Raw genomic sequence first — 22,898 nt, forward strand, 5'->3', positions numbered from 1 at the left:
TGCATCTTTATTCCTGTCCTGCTCCTAGGTTCTTCAGAGCCAATTTTTGTTTTTTGGGTTTTTGTTTTGTTTTGTTTTTGTTTGTTTGTTTGTTTTTTGCGGTATGCGGGCCTCTCACCGCTGTGGCCTCTCCCATTGTGGAGCACAGGCTCTGGATGCGCAGGCTCAGCGGCCATGGCTCATGGGCCCAGCCACTCCACAGCATGTGGGATCTTCCCGGACCGGGGCACGAACCCGTGTCCCCTGCAACGAACCCGTATCCCCTGCATCGGCAGGCGGACTCCCAACCACTGCACCACCAGGGAAGCCCTTGGGTTTTTTTTTTAGATTCCATATATATGTGTTAGCATACGGTATTTGTTTTTCTCTTTCTGACTTACTTCACTCTGTATGACAGTCTCTAGGTCCATCCACCTCACTACAAATAACTCAATTTCATTTCTTTTTATGGCTGAGTAATATTCCATTGTATATATGTGCCACATCTTCTTCATCCATTCATCTGTCAGTGGACACTTAGGTTGCTTCCATGTCCTGGATATTGTAAATAGAGCTGCAATGAACATTGTGGTGCATGAACCTTTTTGAATTATGGTTTTCTCAGGGTATATGCCTAGTAGTGGTATTGCTGGGTTGTATGGTAGTTCTATTTTTAGTTTTCGGAGGAACCTCCATACTGTTCTCCATAGTGGCTGTATCAATTTACATTCCCACCAACAGTGCAAGAGGGTTCCCTTTTCTCTACACCCTCTCCAGAATTTATTGTTTGTAGATTTTTTGATGATGGCCCTTCTGACCAGTGTGAGGGGATACCTCATTGTAGTTTTGACTTGCATTTCTCTAATGATTAGTGATGTTGAGCATCTTTTCATGTGTTTGTTGGCAATCTGTATATCTTCTTTGGAGAAATGTTTATTTATGTCTTCTGACCATTTTTGGATTGGGTTGTTTGTTTTTTTGATATTGAGCTGCATGAGCTGCTTGTATATTTTGGAGATTAATCCTCTGTCAGTTGCTTCATTTGCAAATATTTTCTCCCATTCTGAGGGTTGTCTTTTCGTCTTGTTTATGGTTTCCTTTGCTGTGCAAAAGCTTTTAAGTTTCACTAGGTCCCATTTGTTTATTTTTATTTTTATAAAACTTCTAATTCTGAAATAACTATAAATCCATAGGAACTTGCAAGAATAGCCTGGAGAGGTTCACTGTTTTTGGTACCTTGTATTTTTTTATTCATCTGTGATTATGCCCTCCTCCCCGACTCAGAGCTACTCTAAGGCAGAACTATTTGATAATCATACTCACAGTAATTGTTTGCTTAATAAATGCTTGAGCTGTAACTCTCCAATAAAGAATTCGACCAGAACCAAATGCCCCCCAAGTCACTTTAAAAGTATTGTGAGAAGGAGAATGTTTCTGAGAACTGAGGTTTCATGCGATATGGTTTTGCTGGGAGCTGCTAGAACCCAGGGACAGGCTGACCAAGCTGGAAGGCAGGTGAGAGGTCCGAAGGTTATAGCTTCATGATGACACTGAATGTTAGAGACAGTCCTACAGGGAATGCAAGTGCCAGGAAGAGGAAGGACAGTGAATTTTCTTTGTTCTTTTCGCTCACTGTGCCTATAGTGTCTGCAGTCGCCGCCTACAACGTCATGATTGTAAAAGGGCACCAGTGCACATGAGACTCACAGGCTCTCCTCAGACCTGAGCAGCTCCTCCAAGAGAAAATGCACCCTATGGCGTGTCGGCCTGCATGCAGTGACTTGGTGCAGCCCCACTGGATCTAGAATGCCTGCTTCATACTGATTCCCTCCTCTTCAGTTTAGTCAAGTAAATTCTTTGCAAAGGTTGCTTTAGACTCACGCCTCCCAGCGACTGCCTCTGCCATGTTTTCACCCATGAGAGAGGCTGTGATCCCTCACCCTGTCCAGATCTGTGTTACCATGGATTAGAAACTCTCAAATATGTTGAGATCGAGAAAAGTTGGGAGCAGCAGGTCTAAATCAAGGAAGTTCAGGGGTGGGAGTCTGCTTGTCAGAACTGCATCCACGGATCTCCTTTCCTTTCCCTGAAGCTGTGGGGCAAGATGTCACCTGAAGCATTCATCTTTTTAGCCAACTTTTAAACCTTATTCCATAAAGTTGTATTACTTTTGCAAAGGTGAGCTGATATGCCTGTATAAATTAAGACTTTCCATATCCTATTTTAACCCCCCCAAAATTCATAAATCATACACAAAATATCCTAAAATCAGATCATGCAACCTAATTTTTGTGTTGGAAAATAGCTACAAAGGCTATAGTGCATTAGTTGCATCCTTATCGTGCTCTTTCTTTCCTAACGTTAAAATATAAAAACACCTTTTTTCTTGTACCAAGATCTACTTAATTTGTGAGTCTCCTCCCTCTCAATCAGGATGAAAGTTCTCACAGCTGTAGTTTCTTCCAGGGCTAGGGCACTATCTCTTCAATGATTTTATATGTATATATATATATATATATATATATATATATATACACATATATATACATATACATATACATACACATACATACACACACATGTGTGTGTATGTATATATATATACATTTTCTGGGAACATACTATATAATAAATTCTGAAGTAGAGCAGAGACTAAACATCCCCTTGAATCAATAATTTTAAAATGTTACTCACTTGTGACACATATCCCATGGTCCTCAAAACGATCCTGTTATTATGAAATGTGTCTAAGTTTGTGCTAATACAATAGCAACTTGACACATGTGACTAGTATAAAATAAAATAAAATTAGAAATTTGGTTCCTCAGTTGTGCTAGCCACATTTCAAGTGCCTAGTGGCCACGTATAGCTAGTGGTTACTACATTGGACAGTGCAGTTATGTAACAGTTCCATCATTGTAGAAAGTTCTCTTGGGCTAAGTAAATAAACTGAGTCTCACAGAAGATGCATCATTTGCTAAATGGCAAAATCAAAGTTAAATTTACTGCAAGTTTTTCTGTGCACCACTTTGCCAGAGAAAACTTTTAACATAGTAGTGCTGAACACTAACCTCCCCGAAGTGGGCAGTTAGACCCCTTTATTAGCTGTGTAACAAATGCATTCATGGGCCATTTAGTTTTGCAAATCTTGGTTAAAAACCATCATGGTTTTATTGTTGTCAGTCAGGTTTTCTTTTGCTGGTTGGTTAGTTTGTTTAACATGTTGACTATAAGGGCTTTAAGGAAACAATTTATATAAGGATCAAAATTCCTGCTGGAGAGGAGCTGCATGATGCTGCAGATGGGGACTGCAGACCCTACAGGCAGCTGCAGCTGAAAGGAACCAAGAAAAGCTCCGTCCTTCCTCTCCCTGGCACATGTGTTTCTTGTATACCCATGCGTGACACGCATGGTCATCACAGATCTAGAACATTTGGACCTCTCACCTGCCCTCCAAGTGGGTCAGTCTGTCTTTTTGTCCCAGCAGGTCTTAGCAAGGCCATATTGCTTGAAACCCTTCTCAGAAGCATCCTCATTCTCTTACTAATTTTAGAGTGACTTGGGGGTATTTAGTCCAGTACTGTGTTGGGAGTGCAGCATCCCATAAAGGCTGTCACCATGATTGGATTCATGGGATTTTTGTTGCTGAGAGTTCCAGTTTGACAGAGTATCTCACCAAAAGTTATGGGGTTCACCCATGACCCACTGTTGCTTGCCTACCAGAATAGTGTTCAGTAACCCTCACCTTCTTCTGAAGCAGGACAACTAACTCTATTGAGATACAAACCTTTGCCTCATCTGCATTCATGAGCTGCCCACAGAGCAGGAACCCCTCATACTGGCTCCAGGGGACCACTGGCTCTGGGAGGTCTCGGAGGTAGAGCTTCAGCAGGGAGGCTACCGTGTGCACATCTGTATCTCTGGAAAAAAACAAACAACGTTTTCTGAAAACAAAACTCCAGAACTCTCCTCACCTCCCCCTTGGTGATCCACTGAATAAGATCCCAGCTTCCAAAAAGAAATTTTGCAGAGGAGTAGCGTCTGATAAAGATGTATCTGACCAAAATATTTTTGCAACTCCCCCTTCTGGAATAATAACTCCCAACACCTTTTCCTTTATCTCTTCTACCTAACTGCCTCAAAGATAAGTTTAAGGTCTACTCTTCCAAGAAGCCTGTTAAACTATTCTAGTCTTCATTGCTTTCTTCTTTCTCCAAGTCACTTAGTACAACTGAGCATTCTCTACTTAGTCTCTAGTTTTTCATGTGGTAACTCCATATAGCTATGACCCATTGATCTCTTTAGTCTATCAGAGAGCTTAAAATAGGTCTGGGATTCATTCATATATTCACACAATCATTTATTCAACCAATGTGTTGAGAGAACCTACTAGGTGCAAGACACTATGTCAGGCACTAGGGTTTCAGCAGTGAACCTGAGGGACCCACAGGATCCCTGTCCTCATGGAGTGACAGAGCTATGCAGACTCAAATGTTACCAAGTCATATACATGTTACCAGCCAAGCCTGGCCCATCACCTTTATTTGTACAGCCTGTGAGCTAAGAATGGATCTAACATTTTCAAATGGTTGGGGAAAAAACCCAAAAGGAGAATATTTCATGGCATGTGAAAATCATGTGAAATTTGAATTTCAGCATCCATAAATAAAGTGTTATAGGAACATAACCATGCTCATGCATTTTTGTATTGTCTTTGGCTGAATTCTGGTATAAGAACAGAGTTGAGGAGCTGCAGCAGAGACTGTCTGGCCTGCAAAGCCTAAATATTTCATATGTGGCCCTTTAAGAAAAGTCTGCTGATCCCTGGTTTATGGAGCTATTGTGTTTATTCCGCAGCTCTATAAGAGAAAATGAGTCTGAATACACCATATACTTGAAACTCATTAGTGAAAAATATTTATTTCATATCAAGAAAAACTGGTCATGCACCCCAATGTTCATAGCGGCACTATTTACAATAGTGAAGACATGGAAGCAACCTAAATGTCCATCGACAGATGAATGGATAAAGAAGATGTGGTATGTATACACAGTGGAATATTACTCAGCCATAAAAAAGAGTGAAATAATGCCATTTGCAGCAACATGGATAGACCTAGAGATTATCATACTAAGTGAAGTAAGTCAGACAGAGAAAGACAAATATCATACGATATCACTTATATGTGGAATCTTAAAAAAAATTTGATACCAATGAACTTATTAACAAAACAGAAATAGACTCACAGGCATAGAAAACAAACATGGTTACCAAAGGGGAAAGGCGGGATGGAGGGATAAATAGGAATTTGGGGTTAACAGATGCACACTACTATATATAAAAGAGCTAAACAACAAAGACCTACTGTATAACACAGGGAACGATAGTCAATATCTTATAATAGCCTACAATGGAAAAGAATCTGAAAAGGAATACATATATACATATGTATATATATATATATACATACACATATTTATATAAATTAATCACTTTGCTATACACCTGAAACTTTGTAAATCAACTATACTTCAATAAAAAAAGAAAGAAAGAAAAAGGAAAACTGGTATCTGTAAGAGACACTCCCAGTAGTATTTTGAAAAGCTGTGATGGGGCAAGAGGTCCAGCTGATCTGAGTGGCTCTTGGGCTTCAGCACTGGGGACATAGAAGTGGCTGGGCTGGGTGAGATCACATCCTGGAGGAGGGCCGGGAGGGGTGGAATTGGGCAGGAGAAGAAGGCAGGCATTTGAGGCCTCAGAAACCAGAACATCAAGGCTTGACTGTGGAGCTCTCTATCTTGACGTTTCATGTAAACGTTTTCTTTTTGGTTTTTGACAGCCAGTGGTTGGAACTGTCTTCTGGAAAGGTTCCCCACTTTGCAGCCTGTGAACTCTACCTCCAAAGGAGAACGTGAGCTGGCACAGAGCCCTGCCTCTGCTCCACTGCTGCCCTCAGGAAATCAGGGGTGGAGACCATTCACTTAAGGTGGGGATTCTGGAAAAGCCTTCCCTGCTGAGTCACTGCCTAAAAATACCTTGGCAAAGCCCTCTCGTCAAAATGCAGGAGAAGTTCCCCAGAAAATGGCAGGACAACAGCCAGCTGACACTTTGCAGGAGCAGCATTCTCCTAAGTCCTAAAATCTCCTTTGTCCTAAATCCTCTGGATCACAATCTACCCAGGGGGTTTAATCAGAGTCCAGGGTCTCAGGTTTGATTGAAGTCTCTTCCTCACCCCACATCCTCTAATCCTACTCAGCAAATGTCCCAGGAATCCCTCTAGGCCTCACTCCCTGTCCTGTTCCACAAGGCCATGGTCTTTTGTCAGGATTCTGCAAGCCCCTATCTGGCCTCCTGGCTCCACGACTCCATTCTCCAATGCACTGTCCATCACTGGCACAGCCCCCAACACTGAAAACATACCCACAGAACAAATATGGAAAACAAAGAATTTGAAATGAGAAAAACAGTATAGATGATACATCAAGAACCAGAAACTTTTGAAGAGAAACGGCAATAAAAAAAGACAAACGCTATAGATAGTTCGATCAGGAGAAACTAATAGCCAACATTAGAAAAGAGAAAGGGGTTGTAACCACACATATAGGATTGATACTTCAAAATTATCATCAAAAAACACAGTTAGCCATCTAAATCATCACAGAATATTGCAAATCACAGAAAACTTCCCAATTCATTTTGCCAGGGGAAGATAATGCTGCTTGGTCTGGCTAAGTCCTCAGGCTTGTTTATTGTCTCAGCTTAAGTGTCATTTTTGGGGGGGCATTCTAAATCCAGCAGACCATGTCAAAAGCATTTCAACATTTCATGTTGAAATGAAAAATGATGAAAAAATGGAATTAAATGAAAAATAGATGGTATTAATACCATCTATTTTTCATTTTTTGGCATTTAACCAATGGAAAGTCTACAGTTATGTCTTTAAATTTTGGGTTTAATGTTTGTGCCCCCATTGTAACAGAGCTGGATCAGATGTCATGCTTATAATCTAAGTTTCCAGCATGATTTTTCCTGAGTCTTCTTTTCCTCCAACCTAATGGAACATCCTTATATGATGTTATATGAACTTCTGAGTTCAACGCCTGACCCATCAGAGATTAGCCAGGGCCTCTCAGCTGGTCTGCCTACCCTTCCCTTGTAGCACTGACCTTATAATGTGGCATGTCTGTCCTTTTCTCACAGAAATATAGGTATGGGAAGTGTATTGTGTATTGGCAGTATCCATCCCAGTAGATGGATATCCATCCCATACTGTTTATATGTTTAATGAGCGCCAGATACACCCAGTAGAATCTACCAAGTAAGAGTGCCTTTGTTTTTCTTCATTCTAGTGAGGCAATTTGGGGGATCTCTGGTAGAACTGCATACATGACCTATGTAGAGGATCTAGGTGAGCACCCACACGGTTCACGTGGACCCAAGAGTCATCCCTGGGAGGACTCCGAAGAGCCACAGGTCACCCTTCCTATTTCTGGATGTGTAAACTCTTTTCCTCAGTTCTAGGGGGTGGAGCTATCATGACAAGGTGTGGTAACTCTCCTCCCTCCAGCCCCAAGTATTTCACAGAATCAAAGACTCCAAGTCTACCAGCCAGGTTGACTTTACAGATGCAGAAGCTCAAGCCTTGGGCAGGTGCTTGGCAATCCCCACAATCACCTCTAGTCCTCCTGGCTGACTATTCTCATTGCCTTAGCAACAATCCATCTGTATTTTTTGATCAACATAAAGCTAGTTAAAAACATAAAAAGAAAAGTGAATATAAAGGTAGTGAACTTGATTGAATAGGTGCCTGATAATGAAATGTGATTTATGGTCCAGCTGAAAGCTCTCTAAATTTGATGCCCATAACCTGCTCTAGTTCCAGTAACATCTTCACCAGTTGCTTTCCTGATAAAATGCAGCACCTTGATAAATTAACCTATTGCATGCCAAGGGCAGCAAAGACAGACGTATGGTGATCCAAACTAAGACAGTGGCTTTGAGGATGGAGAGAAACAGACGGGTCTCGGCGATGCTTCCGAGGCAGGGTGGGCATCGTTGGCGACTGGAGTGGGAGGTGAGGGAGAGGGAGGGTGAGACGATCCACACAGCACCACACTTAGCTGTTCACGATTTTCCCAGGATCAGCCTGAGTCCTCTATCGTAAATAAGCTCTTAGGGGGATTTCAGCCTTTGGAAACTGGAAGAGTTCAGGCCCGTCTCACTGAATCTTGGTTTATGGGCTGCCGATTTGGAAACAACAGTGGCTCTTTCTTGCCAGCAGGACAAGCACGTGCAGGCAACTGGGGCAAATATTGCACAACAGACAGAAGGTATACAATGTCGGGTGGTGGTTGTACCCGCTGAGCAGGGCAGAGAAGGAAACCTTGGCAGGGTGGCTGCAGCAGCAGGGGTGGGAGGGGGATGGTGGAAGAAATATTGTTGCATCTGGAATGCCCCAAACAGGACTGGGCAACCTCCACAGAGGAGATTGGGAGAATGCCAAGATGTCGGTATGCACTCCCTCCCAAAGGGTTCAGAACCAAATTCAGAGTTGCACAGAACTGTGGTCTCCCAAGTTAAGAAGTCCTGGCTCTGGCCATTTCTGGAAAGCTGAGGAAGACCATGGAGCCCTTGGATATGGACATGGTGCCTTATCCACCACCCAGAGTCGGTACAGGCAGCTCAGCAATTCTCCACCCCTCATCTGCTCCGAAGTGCGTGCCTTGAGCTAAGTCCCACCTTTCTCCCTTGGTCCACCCTTCCCCTCCCACCATATCCTAAACACCTCTTGACTGCCCTGCAAGGAGCCAGTTCTAGTTCCATCATCTCTCACCTAAATGATCAGAATGCTCCTCTAACTGTGTTCCAGGCTCCCAAATTCTGAGTTATGAGCAAAACAAAAGGTTCTTTCTGTTGCAAACCAGGGCTTTTGGAAGCATCTGTGCGAGTCCCATAGCTCAACTGGTAGAGAGAGGTGCTCTCAGCCAAGCAGGGCACGGGGGAGGTGAGGCAAGGACCGCATACCTGTCAAAGGAGGGCCGCTCCCCCGCGTCGAAAGCATCTCTCAGCTGCTTCACCAGGTTGTCCTGCCCAGGCAGTCGGAAGATGCCCTCTTCGTTCAGGCCGTGCTCCAGGATGAACTCGGCACACTTCTCCACCAGGATGGGCACCAGGTGGGGGCCGAATTTCTGCTCATAGGCCACGGTCTCATCCAAGCGCTGGCCGAACACCGCTGGGAAGAGAAAAAAGCAGAGCCTGCCCATCACTCTGACTTCCCTTGGAGGAGCTGATAGGTCAAAGTGCTTTGTCTATTTCTTGATTTTCTGCAATACTAAACAAAACACAGAAGACAAATCACACAGAATATTTCCTGGGGCTATAAATTGGGGGAGGTCCACTTGAAGCAGTCTGTCAGTCTTTTTCAGTTTGTCCACATTTATCATATTTAAAATAACAACTCACTTTTAATGAGTGCTTGTTTTGTGCTAGGAATCATGCTAAATTTTTACACCTTTTCTCATTTAATCTTGACAGGAATCCCATGAGATGTTGGTATCATTTTGCCCGCCTTCCTATGAAAGATACTGAGCCTTAGGGGTGCTAATGAACTTGCCAAGGTCAGGTGCCAGGACACAGTACCGTCAGAATTCAAGCCCAGGCAGTAAACTCAAGAGAAGCAAGCAGGCCATTTTGAATTCTGCTTGTGTCATGTAGCATTAAAGCATAATAGTCTATCATATGGATGTCTCATACTTTATTAAACCATTGCAGCATTTTAAATAATTTACGTTGTTTACCAGGCTCTACTATTATGAGCATTGCCACAGCGAACATGGTCACGCCCCTAGCAGAGTTCCTGGAATGTATATAGTGCAATGTATAATGCCTAATTAATTGCTTAATTGATTAATTAACATTTGGATGGTTGAACATAGGCTTTTCCTTCTTTTGGACTATTTCCTTAGGGCCAATTGCCACATGTAGAATTACTAGTTCAAGTGGTTTGAACATTTTAATGACTACAGTATGCAAATTGCTTTCTAAAAATATTTTTCCAAATTACACTGCCTTCAGTGTAATTCCCTCCCTCCCTCCCTTCCCTCCCCTTGCTCCAGCATGTGTGGACCATCCCCACTGAGCCCTGCCAGCACTTGGCTCTATAATTTCCCCACCCCAGCAGTGTAACAAGGTTAGTTTATAAATCAGGACATTGGTTGGCTGGGCCCCATGGGGCCCCAGGGCCCCATGCCCTTTGTGTCCTAGAGATTCAGAAGACAGTCATGGTTTCAGCTCTGTCCTGCCTGGTTTTCTCTCTGGCATAATTAGGGCTCTGTTACACTGACCACTTCAGTCACTAGGACACTGTTCCCAAAGCCCTTTGGTTTTCCCCATGATTCTCTCTGGTTGTTACCCTTTATCCAGTCTCTAATTAATGCGGATGTCACATGTAAAGAGCTGCAGCGATCTCTTTGGAATCCACCGTGTCCTCCCCACTTCCCACTGCCTTAGGCCAGGCTGGACTCCTCTCTCACCTCCCCCTGCTGTGGTCTCCTCTCCTGTAATTGTTCAAAACCCTCCTGCCATTTAAACAACGGGTCTACCTGAGCACGTTTGTCCTTGTTTTTAATAGTCACCCACTTCTTCCCCAATTGCCACAGCAGCGACTTTCAAATTACCCCTCAAAGCTCCAGGGGTTCCTCAGAGGCCCCTCAGATGCTGAGAGGTGAGAGCATTTTGGAGTAGCTGAGCACGTGGGCCTCCCTCCTCCCTCCTCCCAACCCGACCTGCTGGGTTGTTGTCTGTTTTACTTACAGCATTCCAGCGAGACTGTTTGCTTAAATATTTCTGTGGCTAAAATTTGAAAACCAGGTTGGCATTTGTACTGGCTCCTACCTACCTTTCTGCCTGATCTGGCACCTCAACCTGATGATCTCAAAGCCCACAGTGCTCTCCAGTCCTCATGCCCTTGCTGAGGCAGTCTATCTCTCCCTTCCCTGTCTACTAAGACTCTATGTGTTCCTTGGCCCGACTCAATAACATCACCTCTGCCAAGTCTTCCCTGACCCAGCCCGAGGGGCTCCATTGCCACTCTGTGCACCTGTATCCCTTCTGTAATATCCCAATCCCTTTTCCACTATGCTATTATCATCTGTAAGTACTGTGCCCTCTGCAAGACTGTAGGCTTCCTGAGGTCGGGAATATGGGGAGAGGTCTCTTGTCATTATCTTGTTTAGCATGGGGCCTGGCGCAACGTAGACAGTCAACCAGTTCTGCTGAATTACTTAATGAATTATGTCATCTTTAAGCAAGTGCTTTCCGTGATTCATGACAATTTGGGCATTTCTATAGTTTAAACAATAGTAGGGACCCCATCAGTAAATGAATTCAGCTTCACACTAACATCTATTGAGTGCCCTGCATGTGTTAACAGCAGGTCACGTGAAATGCATTATACAGAAAAGGAGGGACTGTAAGATGTGGTTCTCACTTTCAATTAGCTTACTACCAAGTTACGAAAATGAAAGGACTCCATGCAAAATAATGAGAAACAGTTAGAGGATGTGAGGCACTATACAGCATTAGGTTTCTGTTTGTCTGTGAAAGGAGCTAGATAGATGTTTTCACCCAACTGGAAGGAAATGATTAAAATGATCTGACTCAAAACATAGACGAGGAGGCATTTGTGAAATTCCCTTTGAGGGGTCCAGGGAGGGCACCTCAAAGGGAGAAGCAGATGTGTTCCAGAGCAGTTGAAACTTGGGCTCAAGGAGCCCATTGGATGCCCATGGAGAAAGATACCGTCATGGAGACGTCAGAGCTGTCAAACATGAGCTCCAACTCTGAGGTCCCAAGGCAGATGATCTGGAATCACCTTCCTTCTTCCAGCCCTCTGCACAGCCAGTCCACCAGCTTTTCTCCTCAACCAAGTCTCTCAGCCGTGTCCTGTGTTCATCTTCTCTTCCTCCCATGTCCACAGTCAGGCCTTTCAATGTCATTCTCCCCGGGACACTCATTTTCCAACATTCCTTTTCCATCCAGCATCTCCACCACCCCCTCCATGCCTTTCTCAGGCCACAGAGGTACAGAGCATACCGATCTCCATAAGACCTTCGGTCCAAATCTTCACCACGCAATCCACTCCCCTCTGCCTCAGCAGGTGACCTTGTCTCCTCCTTCCCTTATCTCCCCAAATGAAGGGATTCATGAGAGAACCCCCTGGTCTCCAGTCTCTGTCTCTCCTATCCTTCCTCCTCTGTCCGTCTGCCTGTCCTCTCTCAGGGGAAGAAAAGTACCCTATGCTTTCCTCTAAGATGATGTTTCTTGAACTGTGGGTTCCATCCATTTCCACCTCTTCTAGGTCTTCACTCCTCTTTTATATCTTAGACTGAAAGAGCATGTGAGTCTAAATCTTTACCAATTTATTAAAGAATCATCTCCCACCCCTGCTCTCATGCAATCAACTAATACCTGCCTTTCTTCTCTTCACCAACATGCTCACAGAAAAACATGTCTACTTCTAGAAAGAGTCATCCACCCTCATAGCCTCTACTGTTTCCCTTGTTATTCATGTAAACTCTCAATCCGTCTCAACCTGGTTTCACAAGCTGCATCTTCCCATCCAATCTGCTCACTAAGATTTCTCGTGCCTCCTAATGGCCGGATCTGACCTATGTTCATTCCACACTCTACTGGTCTTCTCTGAAGACTCTGATGGTATTGATTCTCTTTCCTTCCTCAGGACTTCCTCCTTATGTGGCTGTGAAACCGTCCACCCTCATTCTGGTCTCATCTCTCTGCAGGCTGCTCTGCAGGCTCTTGCCCTTCCTCCACCTGCCCCTTCAGTGTGTCATTTCCCAGCATTCCAACTCAGACTTCTCCTCACTCTAGATGTTATCCTTGGGAAAGTTCATACAACTCCATGCATTTGGATATCACCTATAAACTGACACATAAATCCGCATACCTGGTCCAATCTCTCTCTGTATATCATCTCTATCTCCCTCATTTCTTTCTGTCCCTCTTCTGTGCCTATAAGCCCAACATCTGATGGCAGTTCTTCCACTGTCTTCTCCAATCTCACTCTCATCCCGTCCCCAACTCTCCCATATCACTGCTTCTCCTACACACTTCCGCACAGGCAATAGCCTTCGGTCAATCAAGCAGTCAAGCAACAGGCACTTTCCTAGACCTTGAGAGTACAAAGCCTTTAACGCAAGGTACCAGCCCTCAACTAATCCAGTGAGCAAAAGTGGAGCATTAGAAGTATCTTCAACAACCTTCCTTCCTTCTTAACAGATCAGGACCTTTTAAATCACCCCCCCCATTTTTTTTTTTTTTTTTTGCGGTACACAGGCCTCTCACTGTTGTGGCCTCTCCCATTGCGGAGCACAGGCTCCGGACGTGCAGGCTCAGCAGCCATGGCTCATGGGCCCAGCCGCTCCGCGGCATGTGGGATCTTCCTGGACCGGGGCACGAACCCGTGTCCCCTGCATCAGCAGGCGGACTCTCAACCACTGCACCACCAGGGAAGCCCTAAATCCCCTTTAAACTCTTTCTCTTCTCTATCCTCGCTCATACTGTCCACATTATTGTAATGGTTTCTTTTGCTGTTCTTTTTCTTGCAAATTCCTTTCACTGGAACTCATGAAATCATTTGGCAAATATAGAGTGAGCGTCTGCTGTGGACCTGCTTCTTTGGTAGCTGGAGATCATGATAGAAAGAAGGAAAAATAGTCTTTCTCTTAAAAACTCTGGAGTGAAAGCCCTCCTTCCCGCCCACCCGGAAACCTGATTTTCCTGCAGCCTGAATTCAAACACCTTCTTCTAAGAGGGAATGGGTTACTCCCTCTGCTGTGCTCATGGCGTTCCCTGTGCATACCTCATCGCTTCTCGTGTCCCTTTATGATGATTTAGTTAAGCATCTCTCTTCCACTGGACTGTGGCTCCTCAGAGGCAGACAGCCCGCCTGGCTCACCATCTATTTTAACTCCTGGCACAGAGCCTGCCACATGACAGACTGGTCCTCAAAGTGCTGTTACCTGCTGTCTTCCATTCCTCCTGTTGCCCATCTCTTCTCTCCTAAATGTACTCTGCTCAGCACTTCCTCAAACTTGGGCTTGTCAAAGAAATCAATGGCCTCTACATTTTTAAAATCCAGGGTCAAATTCTTAGTCTTTATCTGAACTGCTCCATCAGCAACATGTGACCCAGCAAATCACCCCTCCTTCTTGAGACAGTTTCCCACATGACTTTTGGTCCTCCATTTATTTCTTTAGCCTCTCGTTCCCTGCCTCCTTGGATGATTCCTCTTTCCTCCCTGTCCTCTAAAGGTTGCAGTGTCTCAGGCCTTTCCTTCTGCATCTGCATCTACTTCATAATCTCACGGCTCTAAATATCACCCATATGATAAAGATTCCAAACTTTCCGTCTCCAGCCTAGAAATCAGTCCAAGTTATTCTTACCAAGAAATGACCACGACCTGCTCTAGAGACATCAGGACCCACAGGTCCCTTCTAACATGAGAGAAAGGGCATCCTTGTTTGTTCAGTTTGCCTAGGTCAGGGTTGGTCACTTTTCATCTCACATCACATATGATGAATTCAGCATCCAAAACATCCCTGGAACTCCAAAGACCCAATCGTGAGTTCTACCTACCGCTGACTTCTGGATCCTGATTGCTACCCTTTGATCCTGGGTGGACATGAAAGAGCCTAAATATAAGGGAATAGATGAACCAAAAAAATCCAGGGAAACTAGGGAAGGGACCAGTGAAGGAGGAAGACAGCAGACAGGTACTCAACGACCATTTCCCACCCCAAGGATTCCAAGAGGTGAAACCCAGCTCCCCCTTCTGTGCCATGCCCTCCTAGCTTGCACTCAGTCCTTCAGGGAACTAGTGCCCTACTGCTTTTTTTTTTTTTTTTCGGTACACGGGCCTCTCACTCTTGTGGCCTCTCCCGTTGCGGAGCACAGGCTCTGGACGCGCAGGCTCAGCGGCCATGGCTCACGGGCCCAGCCGCTCCGCGGCATGTGGGATCTTCCCGGACCGGGGCACGAACCCGCGTCCCTTGCACCAGCCGGCGGACTCTCAACCACCACGCCACCAGGGAAGCCCCCTACTGCTCTTTTTAACCTCTGCCGGCCACTCACCCACCCGGAACTTCTCATCACTTTGGACCCGTCACCATTAACAGACGCATTTCCATCTAAACAGGTACAAATCTTAATTCATTATAATATGTAATCTAATTATTACTACATTTAATTAATTAAGCTAACTTATGACAGACGACCCTAAAAGCTTTCACGTGTGCTCTCATGTAGTCCTCATAAGAACGCTACAATTGTTCCATTTTATAGATGAGAAAACTGAGACTCAGATTAGCAATCTGTCCAAGGTCATATTTGCCCTGTGATTCTAAAATCAGTACTTTAATCTTTCTTGTTTAAACTCAGTGGAATAAAATTGTCTAGGTGAGATTTCAGACAGCAGCAAGGCTCAAGGGAAGAGAGAGAGGGGTAAGCTGCGCAGTTTCTGCTCACAAGCCATCCTCCATTCTTTACTTCTTAAGCCCTCTGCCCAGATTTGCTGGAAAACCCCAGAACACTGTGTTGGTTCCGGTAAGCAAAAGTAGAAAGATTAGCTGTCACCTCCTTTCTAACCTAGCTCCTACTTCATCATCGCTCCAACACTCCTGGATTCAGGACAAGAGCCCCTCCCACCCCACCTCCAGTCCGGCCCAGGTCACCGAGAGCCCGCCCTGCCCCTCTCCTCCCTCTCCCCACTGGCCCCGTCCCCAGAGGCTCAGTCCCAGGAGCATCCCCCTCTCAGACAGGAGAGGGAAAGGGAGCCGGGTGAAGTGTCTTTTTGTGGAAGAATTGAATCACAAAATAGGAAAGAAATACCTTTCTTTTGGAGCTTGGGGGTTTTCTTCCTGAAATTCCAGCAAAAGAGCAGTGCCAGGGCAGGAAAGCCACAGCCCAGTTCCCACCGCGGCATCCTGGGAATATGAGGCATGGTGGGGGCCGAGGAATGGTACTTTCTGCTGGGCCAGGCTCAGACCTTCCCTCCTCCCCAAGCTGCAAGAACCATCCCCTCTTGCTTCCAGATCAACACATGCTTGTCAATACTGCTCAGGTTCTGATTCCGGCACTGAAACCATGGGATGTGTCGGCACCTGCCCCGGCCCTCCCTTCCTCCTTCCCACACGACTCCTCCTCCCCACTCACCTTTACACACATGACTCTTGGCTTTTAAAGAGTGAACATAAAGCTGTCAAGGCCCCCGCAATAAAAATAAGTGCCTCCTTTTACTTAGCAGCGAATTGTCAACTGCCATTCAAGGAATACCAGGGAGGTGGGTTAAAAAAAAAGAAAAATCCCACACACAGCCCTTACCAACATCACTCCATATATCAAAGCCTCTGGCAGGAACACAGGATTTCACTTAGCGCTGATGAAGCCAGCCTACCCTTCCCTGGAAGTGACTGAGTTGCATGTGGTTCAGTGGAGCGTTCAGAGAGAAGGATCTTGGAGGTGGGTTGCCGGGTAAAATGAGATGATGTCCCCCCTCCCATTGAGAAGATTCAGCAAAGAGTGCAGCAGGGGGCTTCCCTGGTGGCGCAGTGGTTGAGAGTCCGCCTGCTGATGCGGGGGACACGGGTTCGTGCCCTGGTCCGGGAGGATCCTGCATGCCGCGGAGCAGCTGGGCCCATGAGCCATGGCCGCGGAGCCTGTGCTCCGCAACGGGAGAGGCCACAGCAGTGAGAGGCCCGCGTACGGCAAAAAAAAAAAAAAAGAGTGCAGCAGGCCAACTAGACATGCCCAGGAGACTTGAAATGGACTCTCGGCGTCATGGGCAGGATAGGCAGGGGCAGGGAAGGACTGCCAGGAAGGGTCCTGGGCTGTGTGATGCTGACAACCAAGTTCACCCTTCCATGTGCTCCTAGGAAAGGAGGACTCATCTTTGACACCACAGTCTCCTTCCATGTCAAATTCACTCCCATGTCCTGGCAATGCTACCACAGAAACAAGCAAGCCTGTTTACTTCTCTCCATCTCCACCACCCCCACCCTCATCCAAGCCACTTTAGGATGAAGACCCACATCTTTAAAACAGCTATCTCCACTGTTCTCACCTTCCTCTCACTCCAGAGCCCATTCTCCTTTCTGCCACAGGACCTTTGCACATGCTATTCCTCTGACTGGGACACTGCTTCTCTTCCCCCTTCTCTGCCTAGCTGGCCTCTACTGGCCTTTCAGATAGAAGTTTAATCATCACTAGTTCAGGGATGCCTTCCCTGAACTTCTTAACAGAGACATTTTTTTTTCCCCTACATAGCATCATGAGTTTTTTTCTTCATGGTACTTTTCGCAGTTGTAATTTTATGGTTTTCCTTGGGGTTTTTGTTTCCTTTCTGTGTCTTCTGCTAGACTGTGAGATCCTTGAAAGTAGAGACTTTTTGTCTTTTCTTTTTTTCTCTCTTCTTCTCTCTCTCACTGTTGTACTCCCAGTGTTGGTGCCATGCTTGGCACGTGACACATGCTCAAGAAATATTTGTTGAGTAAATGAATTAAATAAGTATCCGTCTGGTGTTAGGATCTCAGGGGAAGGGAGGTGAGGGAATTAATGAAAATAAATAAAAATCATCCCTCATAATGTCCCATTTAGCCAGAGAGAAAGAAGCAGGATACATGAGGTAACAGTGAATCACAGAGACCACACTCCCACAGGCTACACTGGGCTGTGGGTTGTGAAATCTTGCTCTGAAGGCTGCAGAGACCCAAAGAAATGAGAGGGAGAAAAGGAACCTGAGGCATAGAAAAATTCCATATTTATATGATCCATGCCTAGTGCTGGCAAACACACAAAGACGCTTAAACCATGAGACCTGCCCCAGGGTCTTTCAACCTGCTTGGGTGGAGCAGAACTATGCATAATTTAGTGCAGTGCTTCTGCACCCAGTGATGGCCCAAGGAAAACTTCAGAGGCCATCCTCCAGAGGAAGAAGGCAAAGCAGGTCCCGAACGAGTAACAATTAGCAGTGTGGCTGCCAGCCTCCTGGGGATGGGATGGAGACCAGGATTCAATGCGGAGATCCAGGGAAGGCAGAGCCCCCTTACTAAAAGGAGGAGGTGGTTTGAGAGAAAGTGGGCAGCTGGGAGCCTGGGAACAAGTCACCTGAAGTTGAAGTCTGATCGCCTCCCTTCCCTTTCTCCTACGTAATTCGGGACAACCTAGAATTGCATCCAGAATTTCTGGGAAAAAATTAATCTAACCTTTCCAGCTGGACCCTTAAGAAAAGGTAGGAAAAGAAAGAAAGAAAAAAAAAGGGAGTGAGAGAGAGAGAGGTAAATTGGCTGTCTAGGAAGGAAAAGGCTGGAACACCAAGATGCACCAAAGAGCTGCTCTCCAAGGTGCAATATTGTGATTTATAATAATAAATATTTTTTTGTCTTCCACCCATTTCCTGGCACAGAGTTCCTAAAACTCTTCAAATTTCCTGTGATGAGAGTGATAAAGTGTCTTTCGTTATGTTAAAGAGGTAATTTTTGGATCCCAGCTAAAGATGGGGGCTGGTTGCCAGGGGAACCAACCATGTGATTATTGGTTTGGAACTTTCAGTCCCACCCACCAGGGAGGGGAGAGGGGCTGGTGACTGAGTTCAATCACCAATGGCCAATGATTTAATCAATCATGCCTATGTACTAAAGCCTCCCGAAAAGCCCAGAAGGATGTGTTCAGAGAGCTTCCGGGTTGGTGAACCCAAGGAGGTGCAGGTAGAATGGCACTGGGAGAGGGCATGGAAGCTCCGTGCCCGTTCCCCATACCTTCTCTATGCATCTCTTCTATCTGGCTGTTCCAGAGCTTTGTTCTACTATAATAAGCCAGTAATCTAGTAAGTAAACTGGTTTCCTCTGTTCTGTGAGCCACTCTAGCAAATTATTTGAACCCAAGGAGGGGGCTGTGGAACTTCCAATCTGTAGCTGGTTGGTCAGACGCACAGGGTACAATCTGGACTTGCCATAGGCGTATGAGGGCGGTCTTGTAGGACTGAGCCATTAACCTGTGAAATCTGAAGCTATCTCCAGGTAGATAGTATCAACATTGAGTTAAATTGTAGAACACCGAGCTGGTGTCCAAGAATTGCTTAGACGTGTGGGGAGCCCTCCCCTTCTCCCCAACACACACCCACTGGAATTGGTCCCAGAATCAAATCGGACAAGGTAAGAGGCGTGTCCAGAGTCAGCTCAGAGGCAGGAGGAGATGAGGGGAAGAAGTTAGGTATATGCCACGGGGAACATGTGGACACTCTCTCCCATCAGGGGAGCCAGAAAAGGAGTCAGGGCAGGAAGAAGCCTCAGCTCTGCAGAATTGTCATGAGAATGACTTGGTGGGGAAGGGGTTCAATGTGAAACGGGATGATCAGGGGAAGGCTCACTGAAGTGAAGTTTGAGCAAAGACCTGAGGAAAGCAAGGGACCAAGCCGTGCAGCACCCTGGGGAAGGAGGGTTCCAGACAGAGGAAGCAGCCAGTGCAAGGGCCGTGAGGCAGGAATGTACCTAGGGTATTTGGGGAAGAGCAAGGAGGCTGGTGAAGCTGGAGTGAAATGAGCACTGGAGAGGGTTCTAGAAAACAAGGTCAGAGAGGTCATGGGGGTGGGGGCAGATTGTGCGTGGAGTCATTATAAGGCTTCCGACTTTTCCTCTGAGAGACAGAGGAAGCTATTGGACAGTGATGAGCAGAGAAGGGTCTTGAGATGACAGGTTTAATAGGCTCACTCTTCTCTCTGTTAAAAACAGACTATAAGAAGGCGAGCCTGGGGCTTCCCTGGTGGCGCAGTCGTTGAGAGTCCGCCTGCCGATGCAGGGCACACGGGTTCATGCCCCGGTCCAGGAAGATCCCACATGCCACGGAGCGGCTGGGCCCATGAGCCATGGCCGGTGAGCCTGCGCATCCGGAGCCTGTGCTCCGCAACAGGAGAGGCCACAACGGTGAGAGGCCCGCGTACCGCAAAAAAAAAAAAAAAAAGAAAAGAAGGCGAGCCTGGAAGCGTGGAGAGAGTTTGGAGACCACTGCTGCAATTCGAACAAGGCAGTCTGGCGCCTCAACCAGGATGGCAGGTAACAAAGGTGGTGAGAAGTGGGTAGGTTCTGGGTGGGAAAAGTCATAGAAATTTTCATGAAGAGCTGAAAAAAGACAGCAGCAACATACCTCAGTGACTTTCCAGCGTGTGAGGGGGCATGTCCTGCCGAGCTAGTAGACCCAGATCAGAGAAAGAGGGCCCCCCCAGAGGCAGGAGCCCCAGCCCTGCCCCTCGACAGCTGGGGCCCTTGGACAAATCATTTACTTCCTCAGGACTGAAGTTTCCTGACTTACAAACAGGAAGAGCAAATGTCTGACTTGTCCCAAGACCTCAGACTGGACTCTGCTGTCTTAAAATGCCTTCTCATCCTGAGATCTCTGATTTTGGTTCAACCTGAGATGCCACATCAAATCCAAACCTTGTTCTTTGAATACATAAATAGTGCTGGACTCTTAGTTCTCCTCCCGTGGACTTTCCTCTGCCTACAGGACTTACGCTTGACTTGCTTCTGATGGTGGTGGCCTCCAAGTGGGGTGAGGGAGAAATCCCCATGTGGGTTATGACCGTTGCAGCGGTTCACCCTGAAAGGCTGAGCAGAGCGCCACACGGGGCACAGATGCTGGTCACAGTGCCTCCACAGCATTTTTTTTTTTTTTTTTTTGCGGTACACGGGCCTCTCACCATTGTGGCCTCTCCCGTTGCGGAGCACAGGCTCCGGACGTGCAAGCTCAGCGGCCATGACTCACGGGCCCAGCCGCTCCGTGGCATGTGGGATCTTCCCGGACTGGGGCACGAATCCATGTCCCCTGCATCGGCAGGCGGACTCTCAACCACTGTGCCACCAGGGAAGCCCCTTTCATATTTTTATGAAAGGTAAAAACACATACTGGATTCACCTGTTGGTTAATTTCAGGTTTGTTTCACATTAGTTATTCACAGGCACAGCCCTCCTGTAGTGTGGACACAACACCCAGTGTTCTCAGAGAGCTCAAACACTTGAGCCTGTAACCTTGAACTTGAGCTTATAAACTCAAACACTTGTAACCCAGAAAAGTGTTCAACCCTGAATTCACTGTGTACCTGTAAGACTGCAGACACAATTCCGGAACCTCTCTCCCTTGTGACCACCCCAGTGCTGGACAGCAGTTTTAGTGTCCTGTGTTGATCAGCCTAACTTATGCTTTCAGCAGAGATATTGCCATCAACCTTCCTGGGTTCCCAAAGCCCCATAACTGGGCACGCTCTTGGTACCACTGAAGGTTAGTGCTGCCAGAAACCGGGGTCAGCTGGTTCAACCCGTTCGTTTTACAGATGAGAGCACTGTGTCCAGAGAGGAGAAAGGACTGCTTCAGGGCATCACAAACATTTGCCGATGAGTGCAAAGGGCTTGCAGTCCTTCCAGCTAATCTGGAGTTGGCTTTGACATCACCCAGGGAAGGAAGTCAGAGCCTTGGCAATGAGCATGGCCTCAGAGTTGTCCTCTGGTGGTCTTCTTTGAACCCTGTTCAAGGAAAGCTCTTGTCTGAAACTACTTCCTTCCCATCCTTGAGATGTCACAGACACCTGTCCAGGAAAGCCTGCAGGAGTCCTTACCTCCAGAGGGTGTGCCAGCGACTCTCCTAAGGAATTTAACCCACTCCTCCATTTCCGCCTGGGAGCTGGCCATGAGGACATAGGAGTCCTGTCCCGTGCGACTCTGGTCACATGAGGCTGGAGGAAGAAGTAACACTAATGAAGGTCATACATTGGTCAGGGGCCAGGGCAAGGAGCAGCGAGGGGAAGCTGAGCCTGAATTTCTTCTTTGGTCCAATTAAACAAGCAGTCAAACAGCACAAAAGCATCTATTTTTCCTCAGCAGAACTGAGTATTTACACACCTTTATTGTTTTTGCTGGAGCTCTAATCCTATACACAAATCATTGAACTCAGTGGTTTGCAACTGAGATGATTTGGGCTGAGATCTGTCCCCATGGAGGACAGAAGCCATTTCCTATCACAAATTAAGACGAAGTTCAAGGGGCAGTATCAGTACAAGAGGAGACAGGCTCAGCCCATACGATTCTGAAACCTAAGTCCATCACGCCAATCATGGATACCTTCCTAGGCTACCCTGAGCTCAGCTGCGGGGTTGGAGGAGGGAACAGCAACTCAGGAGGGAGGGGCAATGAGCACCGTGTGCCTTTCTTATGAATCGGTCCCTCCTGTTCAGGATTACTGCCCTCCTGCCTGCATGAAGACATTGCAAATGGTAGGCTCTCGATACATAGCTGATGGACAAATGAAGTTTGTTAGGACATTCTTTATCGTTTTCACTTTAAACCCAAGATTACAGACAGACATCTGTAGGGTTGGTGTTATCAAATGGACAAAAGGGTGGAAGAAATGACAAGGGGGCAGAGTGGGGAGAGGAGACCAAGAGAAAGAACAAGAGAAAGTGACAAAGAGAGAAAAATAGGGAGAGAGGAGAGGAGAGGGAGAAGGGGCACATCAAACATAGGTCTTACAAAGTACAAGAAAATAACAGCAATCCCTTTCAATTACAGGATACTATTAAATCTCACATTGCTTTAGGGGACATCAACCCATTCTTCTCAAAATATCAGGGCATTTCCTTCAAAAAGAGCCTGTTTTGCTACCATATGACCCAGGAATTCCACTCCTGGGTATTTATCTGAAAAAAACAAAAACACTAATTTGAAAAGATACATGCACCCCAGTGTTCATAGCATTATTTGCAATTCCCAAAATATGGAAGTAACCTAAGTGTCCATTAACAGATGAAGGGATAAAGAAGATGTGGTATATATATACAATGGAATATTACTTAGCCACA

General features: G+C 46.1%; 1 protein-coding gene across 3 annotated transcripts in view; it reads right to left on the reverse strand.

Moving 5' to 3' along the window:
* Positions 1-22,898, reverse strand: part of ARHGAP25 (Rho GTPase activating protein 25) — a gene marked incomplete at both ends in the record, with an annotated part of 85,084 nt that overhangs the window by 9,697 nt on the left and 52,489 nt on the right. For 2 of the 3 annotated variants that reach the window (XM_079720430.1, XM_079720431.1), the window contains 3 exons: positions 3,767-3,899; positions 9,005-9,212; positions 21,660-21,776. In XM_079720430.1, the coding sequence (XP_079576556.1) occupies positions 3,767-3,899; positions 9,005-9,212; positions 21,660-21,776 (458 nt within the window). The remainder of the gene's footprint in view (positions 1-3,766; positions 3,900-9,004; positions 9,213-21,659; positions 21,777-22,898) is intronic. The other variant, XM_079720432.1, reaches the window with a different exon arrangement.

The sequence above is a fragment of the Hyperoodon ampullatus genome (genome assembly GCF_949752795.1).
Source record: "Hyperoodon ampullatus genome assembly, chromosome: 15".
NCBI lineage: Eukaryota > Metazoa > Chordata > Mammalia > Artiodactyla > Ziphiidae > Hyperoodon > Hyperoodon ampullatus.